This window comes from Hyperolius riggenbachi, chromosome 4 (genome assembly GCF_040937935.1).
Source record: "Hyperolius riggenbachi isolate aHypRig1 chromosome 4, aHypRig1.pri, whole genome shotgun sequence".
Taxonomy (NCBI): Eukaryota; Metazoa; Chordata; class Amphibia; order Anura; family Hyperoliidae; genus Hyperolius; species Hyperolius riggenbachi.
The window spans coordinates 429,064,026-429,083,053 of NC_090649.1; the positions used below are offsets into that span (position 1 = coordinate 429,064,026).

Here is a 19,028-nt window from a genome sequence, read left to right on the forward strand (position 1 = left end):
GCGATCGCCAGCTTTAGGTAGTGTTTACAAACAAAAAACATGCCGCTAACCAGGAAGTGATGTCTGTGTGTGTGTGTATGTATGTATGTATAATATATATATATATATATCATGTTACAGTATACTACAAGTTTTTTTATTACAAAGGGATTTATCTGCACTCCAGTTTGGGATTCTCACAGCTTCTAAGCATGTGACAGGCAGCTTTCCCCCTCAGCCTCACACAGACAAGCTGAAACAGAGCAGAGACCTGTCTGTGAGAGATAAACAGAACACACACACAGAGCCTGGAGGGGGCGTGCATAACTTCTCTCTATCACAGCAGAGGCAGCACATTCCTCCCTGGGTCAACAAAGCTTGACAAAGAAGATCAGACCACATAAGAACAGGTATAGGAAGAAATATGGCTGAAAATTGTGTTACAGAGTCTCTTTGAACTAGTACACTGTCTAGCTTGGTTTGCTTTGCAAAATACCCTGTATTTTTTTTTGGGGGGGGGGGAGGTTATGTGCTAGTTCTTTGACCACCATAGGGATGAATGGAGAAATGTAGACCAGTTGCATAGAAAAGCTAATCCGGTTTTAGCCATTGACTGAAAGTAGGACTCTGGTTGGCCTTGCACGTGCTGCACTTTAATTCCAGCTGTTTGTAAATTTGCCTTGATAAATAAGCCTCAAAGAATTTTACAATTCCATACATGGCAAGTGCTGAACAAAAGCTATGTGCAAGTTGGAGCAGGGGTGTAACAATAGTCCCCCAAGACCCCCGCCATCGCGGGGAGAGGAAGTTTAGGGGTGAAGGGGGCTGGGTGTCATGAAATGCAGAGGGTGGCAATAGAAGTGTCATACATTAACTCTGAGCAAAGATTGCGGCATGTCCTCTTCACTGCTGTCTTCTTCACTGCTATCTTAAAGCTGCACCATACGGTAACTCCTTGCAGCCCCTGTCCCTGCATGTCATGTGATGTGCATCAGGGAGTTACAAGCAGTTACTGTGCAGTGTGGCTTAGGAGAGGAGTGAAGAGGATGTGTCGCTTTCTCCACTGACAGGTATTGTATGCTGCCATGCTCTCAAGTTTTTTGATCGGGGTGGGGGGGGGGGGGCCGGTTGGCGAAGGGTGTTGCAGTTGACCCGCCCGGCTCAGTTTTGCTCTGAGGCTCTAGAAGTATATGATTTCAGTAATTTTAAACTATAGGTGCACTAGAAACCAGTAGAAGTGAATGCATAGTAGGCGTGGCCTTGCTCCTGGGGTGATGCATCATGGTCTTTCTCTCTGAAAACCTGGAAATGATGACCTACAGTTCCCTTTTCTTTTTATTGCTTTTTGCAGTTCTTTAAATGGAACCTAAAGTGAGAAGAATACAGAGGCTGCCATCTTCATACTTTAACAGACAATGACAGTTGCCTGGCTTAGGTGCTGATGCTCGGCCTCTAATACTTTGTCACTGGCCCAGAATGAGTATGCAGATCAAATGCTTTGATTTTGGTCTGACTCCATTGGCTGCATGCTTGCTGCAGGTTTGGGACTCAAAACCAACTAAAACCTAATGCTCAGCATTACAGCCAGGCGTCTGGCATTGTTTAAAGGGGAATTCAAGAGAACACGAGGCGGTGCAGCAGGGGGGTAGATGGGACATAGAGGCATGTTCCCTACCTCATGACATGCCTCTTGCCCCTCCCCCACACCGCTCTCTGACCCCCCCCCCACCGTGCTATAGCCCCCCAAAACTGGTTACAAGAATTGTTGATAATCTCAACGGGAAAGGAGAGGGATTCCCTGCTCAAAACGCCCACTGGGGGCATTCTTGCAAGCTTTCCACAGCTGCCATTGGGCACCTGTCTCTCCCTGGCCATGCCCCTGCCACTCCCCCGCCTCCCTGCACGCTGAGAGAGAACCTCTCTCTCCTTCTAGCGTCGTGAACCCAGAGGTCACTAAAATTAAAGTAAGGAGATGCGAGCCACAGGAGCAGTGGGGATGATGGCTACCTGACCTGCCCAGCTCCCCGGATCGGGTTGCATTGTTTTTTTGTTTTTTTTTATTTGATCTCCCACCTCGGGCTCTCATTAAAATGGTAGCCTCCATATTCCTCTCACTTCAGGTTCCCTTAAAAAAAATGATGATTTACACATGCAATGAACAAAAATATGGTATTGGAATTTACTTGTGTTTACCCTCTGTGTTTGCAGGCTGTGGAGAGCACCTTGTAAGGACCATACTAGCCAGGGAGTGTTCACTTGCACTGCAGGCTGAAGATGCGCACCAGGCTTTGCTGGAGTCTATGCAAAACAAATTCATTGGTAAGTGTGTGTCTTCACAAAGGCGATGTACTGTAACTGCGGAGGAGTTTGCCGTTTTACATGGAACCTGTTGTATTATATCACTATCCACGGGGTGGGGGTATGGGGAAGTAGGGAGCAAAAAGAGGCTTCTTGCTTTATGTGGCACCTGTGATGGTCCTTTCTTGTAGCTTTAAAGTAGATAAGTTTGATGTGTCACATGACCCTCATCCTATTGAAAAAACAAAAGTTGGATTCAAAATGTCCGACTTCAAAATGGCCACCATGGTCACCACCCATCTTGAAAAGTCTCCCCCCTACATATACTAATGTACCACAAACAGGAAGTTAATATCACCAACCATTCCCATTTTATTAAGGTGTATCCATATAAATGGCCCTCCCTGTACTTTTAACATTTTTTTTTAATATGACATATTTTCCTTTATTTATGTATTTAACACTCCCCCCCCGCCCACCACCACCATCACCATCACCACCACCATGACATGCTGCAGAGTCAAGGTACCAGGTGCAGTACTAGTCATGCTGGGAGCTGGTAAGCCTCTCTCTCTCTCCTTCTCTGCAGGAGTTCCCTGAAAGAAGGAGGGAGATTCCAGAGTGAGACCCACACGACTTATGTAGCAGTGCCCTGGACAGCTCACAGTGATCTTCACATAACCCCCTAGAGCCCCCCTCCTGACTTTTTGTTTTCTTATACATAGTTACATAGTTACTTGGGTTGAAAAAAGACATAAGTCCATCCAGTTCAACCAGAGAACAAAGTACAACACCAGCCTACTCCCTCACATATCCCTGTTGATTCAGAGGAAGGCGAAAAACCCTTACAAGGCATGGTCCAATTAGCCCCAAAAGGGAAAAAAATTCCTTTCTGGCTCCAGATGGCAATCGGATAAAATCCCTGAATGCTCTGGGTCACACAGTATCACAGGTAGACAAACACTTGTGTAGGTGTACATTCCCACAGTTAAGCATATTCAGGGTGAGGTGCTAGAGGAAGGAGCTGGCTGGCACGTGTCAAATGCCCGCCAGCATAACCTGGTACACTTCAGTGGTCGGTAGACATAAAAATTATGACCTCTGAAAAGTAAAATAATACTTTTATACTTAAACTCCTTTATTTTCATTCGAGTTCTAATATTTATCACTTGTTTTATGTAATTGGTATTATATTTTATAATTCAGGTCCACTTTAAAGTAAACCCGAGGTGAAAATAAACGAATGAGATAAACAATTATATTTATCCTCCTACTCCTAAAAATGAATTTTTTAAGTATTTTATGGTTTTCTTTTACATTTAAACATTTACAAAGTAGGTTCAATGTTTTACTGTCTGTAATCAGTGGTAGCCTGTTAAGTGTCCCAGAGTTAGAAAAAGGTCAATAGTTCATGTATTTTATCTCTCCCTGCCCTCAGAAGTTGTATTCTGCCAGGAAAACTTTTATGGCTGTAATTTGCTTATCAGTGATGCTTACTATATTCCCGACAAGGTACCAACAAGACAGAAGCTGTCACTTCCATGCCTAGAAATTAACCCTTTCAGGCAGCAAAATAAAACAAGTAAAACAGCATGGTTGTTAGCATTTTTTGTACTGTGCATACACTTGTTTATCTCATCATGTCACTTATTGCCTTGGGCCTCTAAAGTGGACCTGAACTCAGAACTCCTCTCTGCTCTAAAAGATACACAACAGCATAATAACCTTTAACCACTTAACGACCGCCTATCGCCGATAGGCGGCGGCAGGTCGTTAGTGGTTTTACATGGAGACGGCCGCTCGTTCGAACGGTCTTTCCATGTCAGTTCACGGAGGGTGTCTCCGTGAACAGCCTGCGAGCCTCCAATCACGGCTTGCAGGCTAATTGTAAACACGCTGGAAAGAAATCCCCTGTGTTTACATCATACGGCGCTGCTGCGTAGCATCGCCGTAAAGGAGATCTGCGATCCCGGAAATCGCCGGCATCTGATCGGCTGAAGACTATCAGAGGAGACGCAGGACGAATCGCCGTCCTGTGCAATCCATAGGAAGGAGGGGAGGGAGGGAAGGACAGGGAGGCTGGGAATCGCTGCGGAGGGGGCTTTTAGGAGCCCCACCCCCACTCGGTCACACAGAGCGGCGCCAATCAGACCCCCCCCAGCAGGACATCCCCCAGTGGGGAAAAAAGGGGGGAAGTCTGATCGCCCTGCATGCCTGCAGATCTGTGCTGTGAGCTGGAGAGCCCACGCAGCACAGATCTGAGAAAAAAGCCCAGTCCTTAAGTGGTTAAACGAAAACATTTCTTTGTTACAGCTGATACAAATCCTAAAATAAATCTGCACTGTATCTTCTTCCTGATTCATGGAAGCAGACATATTGTTTACAGCCTGTGATTTCAAATGGGCTTATCATCTTATCTGCCATAGGTAGTCATGTCACATGTGTAACACAGGGCAGGGATCAAATTACAACTAGTGATTAGACACAAATGAGGGGGAATTACACAGGCTAAACTCTCTAAATACTTACAGGGTGCATTTCTGTTATGTTTTCCTTGTGTCCTGTGCAAGAGTTTAGGTCCACTTTAAAGCGGAATATAACCCTGCATTTCAACTTTGCTCTAAAACATTATTTACAGTATATTATATGCAACCAGCATTTTTTTTTTACTAGACCAGCATTGGAAGTTTTCAAGTTCCTGGACAGAACTGCAGATGCATCCGAAGCTGACATAGATACATTTTGTTTACATAAATGTATCTAAGTGTGGCATATGACTCCTCTCTCTGACTGAGAAGGAGCTGGAGGACAGCCAAAGTGTGTAACATTTATCACTTGTTACATTCTATTTAGTTAAATGTATCTAAATGAACTTCTGCATATCTCTCCACAGAACTTTAAACCTCTGTGTTTAACCCTTCCAATGCTGGTCTAGTTAAAAAAAAATGCTGGTTGCATATAATATGCTGTAAATAATGTTTTAGAGCAAAGTTGAAATGCAGGGTTATATTCCGCTTTAAAGAGAATCTGTATTGTTAAAATCGCACAAAAGTAAACATACCAGTGCGTTAGGGGACATCTCCTATTACCCTCTGACACAATTTCGCCGCTCCTCGCCGCATTAAAAGTGGTTAAAAACAGTTTTAAAAAGTTTGTTTATAAACAAACAAAATGGCCACCAAAACAGGAAGTAGGTTGATGTACAGTATGTCCACACATAGAAAATACATCCATACACAAGCAGGCTGTATACAGCCTTCCTTTTAAATCTCAAGAGATCATTTGTGTGTTTCTTTCCCCCTGTTCTCATGCACTGAAGTTTCAGGCTGCTTGTTTCTTCCTGCAAACAGCTTTGTCCTTGTCTGTAATTCTTCAGTATGTGAAAGCCCAGCCAGCTCAGAGAACGATTTATCCAGCTTGTAAAAGATAAGAGAGAAGAGAGAAGCTGCTCTAATCCTAAATAACACACAGGCAGTGTGCATAGAGGGGCCTGGAAGGGGGAGTTCATAGCAGAACCACAACACCGAAGAACTTGGCAGCCTTCCAGACACAGGCCGACAAGTCTGACAGGGGAAAGATGCATTGATTTATTACAGAGACAGTGATAGTATAAAGTGCTGCAGTAAGCCAGAACACATTAGAATAGCTTTTTGAACTTGTAGGATGATAAAAAACAGGATGCAATTTTTGTTACGGAGTCTCTTTAAGCTTAGATTTTTGCATTGCAACGACAAGGTATTTTTGCACATTTGTTTTTTAATTGTTAGATTTCCATAAAAGGAAAATATAAAAAATGAGGGCAAATATAAAAAATGAGGGCAAATTAAGGCTTCTAAACAGACCGCAAAGAATTAGTATATGATGTTTTCATGGCGTTTTCTTCACATTATTTCAGGATCCTTCCTAATGCTGGGCTTCATACTTTGGTGTATTTATAAGTCCAAAATTCTTGGGAAAGTTTTTTTTTTTTTTTCTCTATGCGAAACAAATAAATAAATGTGACTTATAATGTGAAGGATTTTTGAATATTTTCTGAGTAGGCCGTTCTTTTCACATGTGCCTGCCAGAGAAAAAAAGAAAGACTTTCTTCCAGCTCGCTAAGAAATGTGTTTATATCCGAGCTCTGGATAGTGTCCTGTGTGTGAAGGGGTAATTTTATCTATACAAAAATAGCAAAACAAGCATTTGATGTATCGAGCACCAATCTGATTGGTGATGCGGTTTTCCGTTACCCCGTTTCCCCCCCGAGGAATAAGCGGGATAAAACAAGTGTACTCAGTTTGCGAAAGGAATCAAAATCGACTTGGACAGTTCATGCTGACAATGAGCAGATGCCTCTGTTTACAGTCCAAGCTAAGATTTACATAAGTGTATTTAAATAGATAATTAAACCAGCCACATGGCTTTTGTACAAGTTACACATATTGTTGTAGAGAAGAGAAGAATGCGGACTTCGACATATTTCCACTATGGAATTCCATCATGTATGTTACAGCTTTACTCAAATTATGCTGACACCATAATAGTCCGGGCATATGGTGTCCTTTTCTTCACTGAAAATTGCATGTATTGCTCGGTACCTGCCGTTGTCAGCATAATTTTCTTAAGAGTTGGAAAGTTTAATGCGCTCCCTGCTTTGCTTGTATCAGAGTGTGGCTAGGAAAGGAAGAGAAGCAGCGGGCTGGTGGAAATGGACAACCTATATAGACGTTAAATCCTAACTAGAGTCTAAATTAATAAATGCCCAGCAAAGTGCCTGATTAGTTTGAAAAGCTCTTGCTAATGTAATGCATTGGGTGGGATCCCACTTGAGGGATGTGATTTTCTAAGAAAATCACCTATACATTAGCAGGAGCTTTACAAATCACCAATGCTTAGAAAAGAGCTGCAAGTGGGTCCCAGGCCTTAAAGGGAGTCAGAAGTGTAAGTTAAAGTGGACCTGAACTCTTGCACAGGGCAGAAAGAAAACATAGAGAAATGCACCCTGCATGTATTTAGAGCATACATGTCAAACTCCGGCCGGCGGGCCAAATTTGGCCCTCAAGTGGTTTCCCCACCTTTCATTATGTATTGGCCACTCTAGCCCACCAGGGAAGCTATATTAGAGGTGAAGTTCTAGAACCCCAAGGAAGGCATATGGGGAGGTAGGGGGAAAGCACTAAACACCAGGGAACTGTATTGGGGAGGGTGGGGGTCACTAGACACCAGGGAACTGCACAGGGGAGGGAGAACCACTAGACACCAGAGAACTTTATAAGGGAGGAAGATGGCCAGTAGACATTGAGGTTGGCCTGCGACTAGGTCCCTGTGTACAATTTCTGCCCGCAACTAGGTCCCAGTGTACAATTTTGGCCCACTTTGTATTTGAGTTTGACACCCCTGATTTAGAGAGTTAAGCCTGTTTAAAGGGACCCTGACCTCTGAAAATAATCAAAATTGGTACTTACCTGGGGCTTTCTGCAGCCCACCGTAGGTCGGGAGGTCCCACGGCGGCGTCCTGGCTCCTCTCCCAGACTCTCTGCACAAATGGCTCCCGGCGACACCGGGCCCTCCCTTCCAGGAAGATGTTAGTCATCATCACGGCGGCCGGCGTGACTGTACTGCGCATGCGCGATTAAACCGTGATGAAGACTAACGTCATCTTCCAGGAAGAGAGGACCCAACACTCGGGCCCGGTGTCGCCGGGAGCCATTTGTGCGGAGAGACGGAGATTTTTTGAGCCTGGAGTCCCTTTAATTCCCCCTCATCTGTGTCTAATCACATGCTGTAATTTGATCCTCCCATGTGTCACATGACTGCCACGGCAGATAAAGCGGATAAGCTCATTTGAAAGCACAGGATGTTAACAATATGTCTGCTTCCATGAATCAGGAAATAGAAACAGCGCAGATTTATTTTAGGATTAGTATCAGCTGTAGCAAGAAAATGTTTTTCTATTAAGTTTATTAAGCTGTTGCTTATCTTATATGCTTATAGAGCAGCAAGGAACTTGCGAGTTCAGGTGTGCTTTAAAACAAAAACAGATACTTGCCTAAGGAGAGGGAAGGCTCTGAGTCCTATAGACCCTTCCTGTTCCTTCTACCTTCCCTGCGCTCCAGCGCTAGAGCCCCCTTTTGCAGACTCCAACCGATGGATGCTCTCTCTGCTGCTGTGGGAGGCTTGGGCAGTATTTGTGATCTCGAGTGCTCTTGAAGACACGCTGCTCCGTACACTGTGCATTCGCGAGCACATATTCTTTTGCACTTGTGCATGTGTAGTACGGAGCGGCCTATCTTCGGGAGCACTTGGGCTCCCAAAGATTGCTAAAGCCTCCCGCAGCAGCGGAAATGAGCAGTCTCCAACCCACCGGTCAGAGACTGCTAATGGGCGATCCAGCGATGGACTTGTGCGATTTTGTATTCCATTTTTTGCATAGAACCTACACAGGGATCGCTTGAAACCGTTTCATTTAATTTGGGACATTAAATAAAAGGTATTATTTCTTACAAAACGTTGTTTTTTTTCTACCTATATAATTTGGGACATTGAAATTTAGCACCATTACTAAAATGATGCATGAGGAAAACCGTGCACTTTTTCCCTTCCAAAGTACTTATCACAGACTTTCTAACTTTTTTTTTCTTTCTTTTTTTGTACACCACATGTAGGATTAATTGAATCCTTAACCACTTTACCCCCGCTGTACAAATTTCTCCGCCCCTTTTTCCATCCTTTCACCCCCAGGGACGGAGAAATCCGTACTTTCCGCGCTCCCGCTCGCTCTAGCGCGCATTCCCGCAGGTAAACATGCCGCCGGCCGCTCGCCCGGAGATCAATGAACGGGAAAATCCATTTCCGTTCGTTGATCTAAGCCCCGCAATGATCCGCTGCTTCTCCGCTAAGCAGCGCGATCATTTTGATAAAAACCCCGTTACCAGCCTCCTAGTACTTCCTCCAAGCGTCCGGAAGGACGCTTGGAGGTCGCATTAAACAAAAAGTTACTGTTGCCATCTTGTGGCCAAATAGTAAAACTACACCCTAAAGCATTTTTCCCATACAAATAGATTAATTATACACAAAAAATTAACTCATTACCTCCCACACTCCCCATTTTTTTTTGTAATTAAAATAAAATTAAAAAATGTACAATTAAAAAAAATACATAAATAGTTACCTTAGGGACTGAACTTTTTAAATATTTATGTCAGGAGGGTACAACACTGTTACTTTATAAACTATGGGCTTGTAATTAGGAATGGACGCAAAACTGAAAAAAATGCACCTTTATTTCCAAATAAAATATTGGCGCCAAACATTGTGATAGGGACATAATTTAAACGGTTTTATAAGCGGGACAAATGGGCAAATACCTTTCATGAGTTTTAATTACAGTAGCATGCATTATGTAAAAACTATAATGGCCGAAAACTGAAAAATAATGAATTTTTTTCCCACATTTTTCCTATTTTCCCATTAAAACATATTTAGAATAAAATAATTCTTGGCATAATGTCCCACCTAAAGAAAGCCTAATTGGTGGCGGAAAAAACAAGATCTAGTTCATTTAATTGTGAGAAGTAATGATGATAAAGTTATAGACAAATGAATGGAAGGAGCGCTGAAAGGTGAAAATTACTCTGGTGTTCAAGGGGTAAAACCCCTCAGTGGTGAAGTGGTTAATTGTGGAATGGAAAAGTAAACAACAACTACAGCTGTACATGTTGTGTGACGTATAAGCTCTTAATGTGCACTTCTGCAAATCATCTCTGTTTAATACCTGCTGTTAATGAACATTTGTCTGGAACGTTTGCCCTAATGTACGTTTGATGGATATGATTGTATTTACAGTATTTTGTATACCATGACAATTCTTGATCCATAAATACCTTTTGTTTTAAAAAAAATGTACATAGAAAATTTGCATTAGTTTAGCAACAAATGGTAGTGAATGGGGCTGTTTCCTTTTAATGCAAATTTTTGTAAGCGTTCGCATGCGAAAATTTTTTTAGGTTCTGCGTAATTTTTTCGGATATTTTCCACATATCGCCCGGGATTAGCGTATAATGCTTTGCAATGGCATCGGTAGCAACGCAAATTTTCACGTTAGTTGCGTGAAAATTAACATTAAATGCATGGTTACAGGAAGTTGTCAGCAGTCATGACTAAGCTGTTACTAGGTAGAGTATGTTAAATTTGACTAATACGAATCGCGTATGAAAATTCGCATAAAACGTGTACAAATTTACATGTGTTTTATTCCCAATCAGAAAAATCGCATACGATTTTTTTACATGAAAATTTTATGCTATAGTGGAAACGTAGCCTTACTCTTCAGTCACCCTTTAGGCTGCTTTCACATTAAGACGTTACAGGCGCACGTTAGTGCAGCCTGTAACGCAGCCCTACCGCACAGTAATGAAAAATCAATGGGCTGTTCACAGTGCCCACGTTGCGTTACATTGTAACGCAGCACATCCGTTGAGAGTGCTGCATGCTGTGCGTTATGCTGTGCGCACATGCTCAGTAGTGTTGAGGAGGAGTGGAGAGCGGCCAGGCACATGGCTAATTAATATTCACTGCACGGTGTAACGTGCAGTGTTTACTTCCTGGAGCTGCCGCTCTGTGCGGCGATTGGCCGGGCGGGACCACGTGATGCCACATGCGTCCAAGAGTACGCATCACGGACGCCAGAGTGAGCTGCACAACGCGGCTCACTCTGACGTCCACATCAGAGAGCACCAGGCGTTGCGTTAGGGGCACGTTATGTGCCCTATAACGTCCCCTAAATGCAATGTCCTGGTGTGTAAGTAGCCTTAAAGTAATTAATTGTTGACAACAGCACAGGCACTGCACCGATGAGAAAATTAGTATGTGTGCCTTTAGTGTTATGTCTTATTTTAAAACACATTTTTTTTTTTTTTTTTGCACAATGTACTTTCAAATTTAAAAATTGATGGAAAATGAATGTAAAAAAAAAATCAGCTCTTCTGAAGTTTTACTTGCCATTTTTATTTATTTATCATTTAACTGGAAACAGAATGTTCCTACAGTCCTTTGTGTATCTTAGGAAAGTACAAAAGGTATTGAACCGTTATAGCAGTCAAATAAAATGGAATAACGAAATGCAGACAGTAAATACCATCTTGTTGTCTGTAGATTTTTTTTAGCCAATGAGACTCAGAATCCTTTCATGGAAAGCCACACGAATATGGATTCCCGTTCATGTGATAAGGAAAATATTGGCTTAGCCCATTGGATGACTTTTCTTGGCTCATCGCAAATTCCTGAGTGTTTTATGGACTAATTTGGCTACTTGTGGTTCAAGCTTTTCAATAAACCCAACTCAGTTTGAAAAGCAGTTCAGAGAAGTTATTACAATATTCCATATGTAGCCTTTGTTACTCATTTCATGGCTATTATCATTCAGACTTTGAAAAGGCAGAGAGTAAGTTGAACAGTGCAGCTGTGCAATTGAGATGTTAACTTCTGTTGCAGCCATATTCTCCTTGTGCGTTTTCACAGTGACATGTAATAGTGAAACGTTATTGGGCGATGTATTAAAATTTTAATTTCAGGTTCATCACTTACCAGTGCCAAACTGACACATTTGCAAAACCAAAGAATAAAGTAACGCCCGATTCTAAAAGCAGATATAAATAAATCTGATCGTTTTGTAAGAAGAATGTCAGAATGTTTTTTTTTTTTTTGGTTTTTTTTGCCATCGTCACAAAGTAAAAATCCTTAATTATAAATTTGATTATTTGACTCTATGGGCAACTACAAGTGGGCGGGGCAGAGACAAATCTCTGACATGAAGATGGCAGCAATGGAATGAGCTCTGATATTGAGGTAACAGCACATTACATTGCAGTGCTATATGCAATTCCTGAATTACTGTATATTATGTTGGGTGGAGTGAAGCCACTTGTCTTATTTTATTTATGCTCTTGTCTCATGGTTTCCCCTGATGAAGCCCCATCTCGGGGCAAAACATGTTGAATTGGGGGTGCAAATGTTTATGGTCAGCACCTTGTATGTAGTATTTGTAGAAGTAGCTCCAGCCCTAAAACTGAAGGCAGCCCACTCATACAGCCCTCTACTGACTAGATCAGGGGTGTCAAACTCAAATACAATGGACTAGTCCAAAACCCGTCGCTTCTTTCAGATTTCTACTACCTACTGTAAGTGACTGCAACATAGGAGAAAAGTAATTTCTGGCTCATTTTACTTTGGAAAAACATACTTCTTATTTGTCTATGTTTGCACTTATTTTATATTTTACAATTTTTCGCCATAGTGCCCCTTTAACTGCACACTTATATATTTTTTGTAATATATTGAAAATACCAGGCTAGCTAGTCTGGATGCGTCTTGCCATCAAGAGTGGGAGTTGCTTCTCCAGCACAGAGCAGATCACCTCCTACCCTGGCTGAGTGAGATGATCCCTTTGTGAGCACCATTGCGACTCAGCTGTCTCCTCATCTTGCCCTTTCCCGTCTTGATTCGTGTGTAATAATGCATGTACCCTTTTCACACCTGTTCCATTAAGCTTGTAAAAGCCATGTGTACCTTTCCTGCCCTGCTTTTTGTTAGAATGCAACAACAGTTCAGCTTCTAAACTTAGGTTCTTGGTCCGTCTACACCCTCCCTGAGTTGCCTGCACTCGGCCTAGCTTTCAGCTATTATACATTATACATTAAGTGGTTAGTCACTACGCTTTAGTTTATAGTGGGAGATCCAGTACGGCCAGACTTTCTTAAAACATTTTTATGACATTTTCTTTTTTTGTACACACTTTTAATTCAATTCCCTGTGCACAAGTGCTACCCTACCCTTCTTCGGTGGGTTAGGTTTGGTTCCATTTAGGTATAATCAGTTTACGTGCATGAGCTATTAGGGGTTGAAAAACCAACGATTTATGTGTGGATGCAGATAATCCACCAGTAAGCCCAGGAGGAAGTTCTCAGGCAGCACTGGGATACTAATCTGAAATATTTTTTTGTCGCTCTCCCTGAAATAATTTTAAGTAATGTTCGATTAGTGAGCTTTGCCATACTAAGTGTATAAAGTCTGCAGTGGGTTGATGGCACTGACCACAATAACCTGCTCCTGGATGACCAATCTTTTGCAGCCAGGCTGGGGAAAGGTAACTCATATGTAAGAATTTAAGAGAAATAAGTCTATCCCTGGCTGCAACCGGAGTAGTAAAACAAGTATCCCTGCACTGTCTGCCAAGTCTCCTTGGACAGATCCGGAATCGCCATCTGCTCGAAATGAAATGCTCGAAGGGCACCTACACAACCTTTGGAAGGAAGAAACTTGTACAGTACTGACACAGTATGCTCAACTTCCTGGTTCGCAATCTCCACCTCAACAGTGTGGTACATCATAACAAAGTGCTTAGTACTGCATCAAGCAGTGTATAGCTAGCAGCAGAGGTAAAAACAATATTCAGTATCTCTCAACATCTCATCTGATATCAAGCAGTGGAAGATGGTACGCTATAAATATCACATATCTATTGCTCACCACATCTGTAAGTCTAAAAGTGGTCACACAGAACATAATAAAATAAAATTATTTCACGGAAATCTGATAAAAACGTTCAGTCGTGCAGAAAAGTTGAAAGGATTTTATTTTATCCTAGTGAGAAATCGCATGCATGAAAAAAGGGCACAGTGAAAAAAGGGCCAGAGTTGATAACGAAATGGCGCCGGTTATTAACGAAATCTGATAACGATAAACCTCATTGTCAAGCTTCGTTACTGATAAATACCATTGTAAAAACAGAAGAGAAATAATAACAAAAATATATTAACGTTAATTATCGTTACGTAATTCAACAATACAGGTTAACCCAACCCTATCCTCACACAGAACCCTCCCCTGGTGGTGCCTAAAACTAACCACTCCCCTGGTGGCGCCTAACCCTAACCACTCCCCTGGTTGAGCCAAACCCTAACCACCAGCTAGTGGTGCCTAACCCTAACCACGCCCCCTGGTGTTGCCTAAAACTAACCGCTGCCTAGGAGGTGCCTAAAACTAACCACTCCCCCTGGTGGTGCCTAACCCTAACCACTTCCTCTGCAGAAACACTCTTTTACACATAGTAATGATAATATCTTTGATAACGTAAAATTTGTAAATATAAACGAAATAAAATGACAAAAACTATAATGTTGCAAGCTTCTAAAACGATAACAAATCTATCAGCTGATCAAACAAGTCACATGCTTCTGCGTGAGTTCTCCTAGACCTGACCATCACTGCTTGTCATGTAGAGTAGAATTCAGGCTACTTTTGGAAGCTTTTGCTTGCAAAATATACATATTTCCCAGTGTTGAAATTGCTTCAGTTTTTAAGTCTGTTTACTTAATCATCATACGAGTTTGTTTCATAAAATAATGTTTTTGAAAGCTTTGAGTACCGAGATTACGGTAGCAAAGTGCCGATAAAAAGTACTGTACAATGAAACCATCTGGTTGGACTTGATGGGCGAATGTCTTTTATCAACCACACTATGTAACTATGTAAAGGACAACCGAAGAAAGAAGAATATGTTAGTTACTGGCACAAAGAAGGCCACTAGCTACCTGGCACAAAGAAGGCCATCTGGGTGCATGCACGGCGCTGCTATGTCAGATCTGACATTAATGTTAGAAACACCTGAGCTCCACATGCTTGCTCAGGGTTTATGGCTACAAATATTAGAGGCAGAGGATCAGTAGGATAGCCAGGCATTGCTTAACCACTTAATGACAAGCTTAATGACAAACGTCCTGCTAGAGCTTCTTAATGGCTCCAGGACGTTTTTATAAGTCAGACAGTGCTGCTGCCACTGTGCACGTGCACGCCCCCGCGTGTTCTCGCTGCCGCACGTGCATTCCCTGGAACGTGAAAATAGTGGAAAAATAAACCCACCAAAAAAAAAAAAAAATACACCTTTATTTCCAAATACTGTATGGTCACCATACTTTGTACTAGGGACATAATTAAAATCTTGTGATAACCAGAACAAATAGGCAAATAAAATGTGTGGGTTTTATACACAGTAGCATTGTTTATATTAAAACTTATTATTTTTTCATTTTTTTTCTTGTTTTTTCCTTTAAAATGCATAGAAAATAAAGTAATTACTGAAAACAAATATCAACCCCAAAAAGCTCAATTAGTGGTGAAAAAAACAAGATATAGATCATTTCACTGTGATTAGTAGTGATTAAGCTATTGGCAAATGAAAGGGATGAGCACTGAAAAGTAAAAATCGCTGTTGTCCGTTAGGGTAAAAACCACTTTGGGGTGAAGTGGTTAATAATAAATGTGGCAGCCTCCATATCTCTCTTTTCAGTTGTCCTTTAACTCCTTTATAAATAAATTGAAATGATCACAAAAGCAAAAAGTGTAAAAAAAATTTTTCATAAGCTCTAAAGAGTTTAGTTTGCAAATTGCTGCAGTACTGTATGTTCATAAATAACTTAAACTTTAGCAGCTGTTAGAAACTAACAAGTACTTGGAGTTACAAGGAGGGTTTTAGACTGTCTTTGAGCAACACACAAATGTTCATTATTCATTTAAAAGCCGAGGCTAAGAATCAGTTAACAACCGTTCTTGGTTTGGCTCCAGAGGAACAGGGAATGGGTTGGGTAATATCAAGTTCTTGCACAAAATACCATCTTGCTGTGTACTTGGAGGTGTCTGATTTTGGCTATTTCAATCCATTCCTTCCATCCTATTTCAAGCACATCTCTCAAACTCTATAAAAGGTTTGGGAATCTTTCCAAGAAGGCAATGGCTGGCTTAGGCACTTGGAGCGCTCTAATCTGCAGGTGATGGACAAACCAATGGCAGATGTGGATTTCTTTCTCTTTTTTTTTTAATGTAATCGATGTACAGCCAATGCATCTCTTCAGAACTAAAAATAAGACCTGGCGTAATTAGATTTGTGAGCACACATTTGCTAAGCGTTAATACCCTGGACCGCGATCTGATGAGTGGTTAATCGAAGAGCGAAATGACGGCACATAAAGAGAGGTTGTGTACACACGGGCAGCATCCAGAAATCTTAATATTACAAATGGGGATGTGTTAGTGATGAGTTCTTTCAAATCGGGCCAAGTTTATGGATTGCGGCGTTGCCATAAATATTTGTGTTGTAGCTCTTTCACAGAGACTTGGATAGATAAAGAAGAGATAAAATAGTGTGTATGGAAGGGAGATGAATCATTTCAGTTCACGGCCCTGGACTGTGTTTTTGAAGGCTTGTATTGTTTTGATATTTTAGGATCTAAAAACTGGATAGTTTATACAATGTGCATCTTGTGTGATGCTAAAGAATGCAAGGGATTAAGTACACCACCAAACTCCTCATCCATGCCCTCATAATGTCCCGCCTTGACTACTGCAATGCCCTGCTGTCTGGTCTCCCTATGACCCGAACAGCCCCACTGCAGTCCATCATGAATGCAGCAGCCAGAATTATCCACTGCTCCCATCGCTCCACCATGGCGGATCCCCTCCTTGAATCCTTCCACTGGCTTCCTATCCAGTCCAGAATCAGATTCAAGATACTGTGTCTGACCTACAAATCCGTCCACAAAACCTGTCCAACCTACATTTCCGATCTTACTCAGAGGTACACACCTAGCCGCTCACTCCGCTCTTCCAATGAACTTCGCCTAACCGCCCCCCGCATCACCCAACCCCATGCACGCCTCCAGGACTTCACAAGAGCTGCTCAAACACTATGGAACTCCCTACCTCCACCCATTAGGGCAGCCCCCTCCTTCAACATCTTCAAGAAAGCCCTCAAAACTCACCTTTTCACTCTGGCTTACTACCCCTCACAAGTGCTCTAAACCCACAGCTGAACTCTGGTCTCCTACCTCTCGTGTCCCTACCTCTCCCTTTAGATTGTAAGCCTTTGGGCAGGGTCCTCCTCCTTTTGTGTCCAACCTGATCATGCACCTCCATTACTGTGAACCCATGCTAGGCATCTGAGTGAACCTAACTTGCCTAATCTCCATGCTCCATCCAGTGACTGACTAAGCATTACCTGGTACTCCTACTGTGCTGCATGATCTGATCTTTCTTGTATTCAGGTATTGTCATTTTGCTGTATGTCACCCCTAAATATTGTATGTATCCCTATTTATTGTCCAGCGCTGCGTAATATGTTGGCGCTTTATAAATACAACAAATAAATAATAAATAAATAAATATGTATATAAACACCAACATATACACTTTTGATACTTTTGCTTGGAGGGAGCAGTAGTGTGTCTCCAGATGGAAATCTGCAGGGCTGGTGACCATTGTTTTTGCCATAAGTATATATTTATATAGTGCCTCTTGGTACTTAAAGAGAACCTGTACTGAGTAAAATTATTCAAAATAAACACATGAGGTAACTTCAAATGAACATTACATAGTCACCTTGCCATCAGTTCCTCTCAGAAGCTCACCATTTTCTTCTTACAGTGATCCCTTCCAGTTCTGACAACATTTTGTCAGAACTGAAATATGTCAGTTGCTGTCAGTTATATATCAGTTGCTGTCAGTTACAGCAGAGAGGAGAACTGATGTGTCCATGTTTCCCTATGGCTCAAGTGGGCGATGTTACAGTTTAACTGTGTGCTGACCAGGAAGCTGTTATGGGGAAATGGATATTTTCAAAATGGAGGACGGAGAATTCCATTGATCACAGTGGACAAATAGGACGCAGGAGAGGGAAAATAGATTGAGGAGTAGACTACACAGGAGGTAAGTATGACTTGTGTATGTTTATTTTGACTTTTAATGTTCAGTTCAGGTTTTCTTTAAATAGGAATTCAAGTGAAAATAATGTAATAAAAAAAGTGCTTAATTTTTACTATAATTGTGTTGTCAGTACCTCAGAGCTGTGAGGCGCTGACATCACACTGTGGGAGGGGTTTCACCACAATATCAGCCATACAGAGCCCCCTGATGATCTGTTTGGGAAAAGGAATAGAATTCTCATGGGAAAGGGAGTATTAGCTACTGATTGGGATGAAGTTCAACCACTTAAGGACCAGGGGTGATTTCGCTGATCTGTGCAGCGTGGGCTCTACAGCCCACAGCACAGATCAGCAAGGAGGCTGGGCGATCAGACTTACCCCCTTTTTTCCCCATTAGGGGGATGTCCTGCTGGGGGGGTCTGATCGCCGCCGGCTCTGTTCGTTCGGCGGGGGGGGGGCTCCTCAAAGCCCCCCTTCGCAGCGAATTTCCTCCTCCGTCCCCTTCCTCCTATGGGCAGCGCAGGACGGAGATCCGTCCTGCGCCGCCTAGAGTCAATGCTGGCGAATCAGAATGCGGCGATCCCCGGCCAATCAGAGGCCGGGGATCGCCGATCTACGTCACAGCGCTGCTGCGCAGCAGCGCCGTGTGATGTTAACAGCGGTGTTCCCCGCATGTTTACATTATGCGTTCCCCGCATGTTTACATTATGCGTGCGAGCCGCAATCGGCGGCTCGCACACTGCTCACGGAGGCAGTCTCCGTGAACTAGCATGGAAAGGCCGCTCGATCGAGCGGCCGTTTCCATGCTATACCACTAACGACCCGCCGACGCCTATCGGCATTAGGCGGTCGTTAAGTGGTCAATCCTTGGTTACAGTTCTTCTTTAAAGCACCACTCCAGCGAAAAAAAGTAAGCAATTAAAATCTGACGTATCTAACTGGTTTTGCACCAGTCCATCTACTCATGGAGGATTCACTGAGTTTTCTTTGTTTTCAAAAGCATTTTCTGAAAGGCTG

At 42.4% G+C, this 19,028-nt stretch overlaps 1 protein-coding gene across 8 annotated transcripts in view; it reads left to right on the forward strand.

The window, feature by feature from the left end:
• Positions 1-19,028, forward strand: part of TASP1 (taspase 1) — a 214,560-nt gene that overhangs the window by 156,096 nt on the left and 39,436 nt on the right. For all 8 annotated transcript variants that reach the window (XM_068232469.1, XM_068232474.1, XM_068232466.1 and 5 more), the window contains one exon: positions 2,188-2,298. In XM_068232469.1, the coding sequence (XP_068088570.1) occupies positions 2,188-2,298 (111 nt within the window). The remainder of the gene's footprint in view (positions 1-2,187; positions 2,299-19,028) is intronic.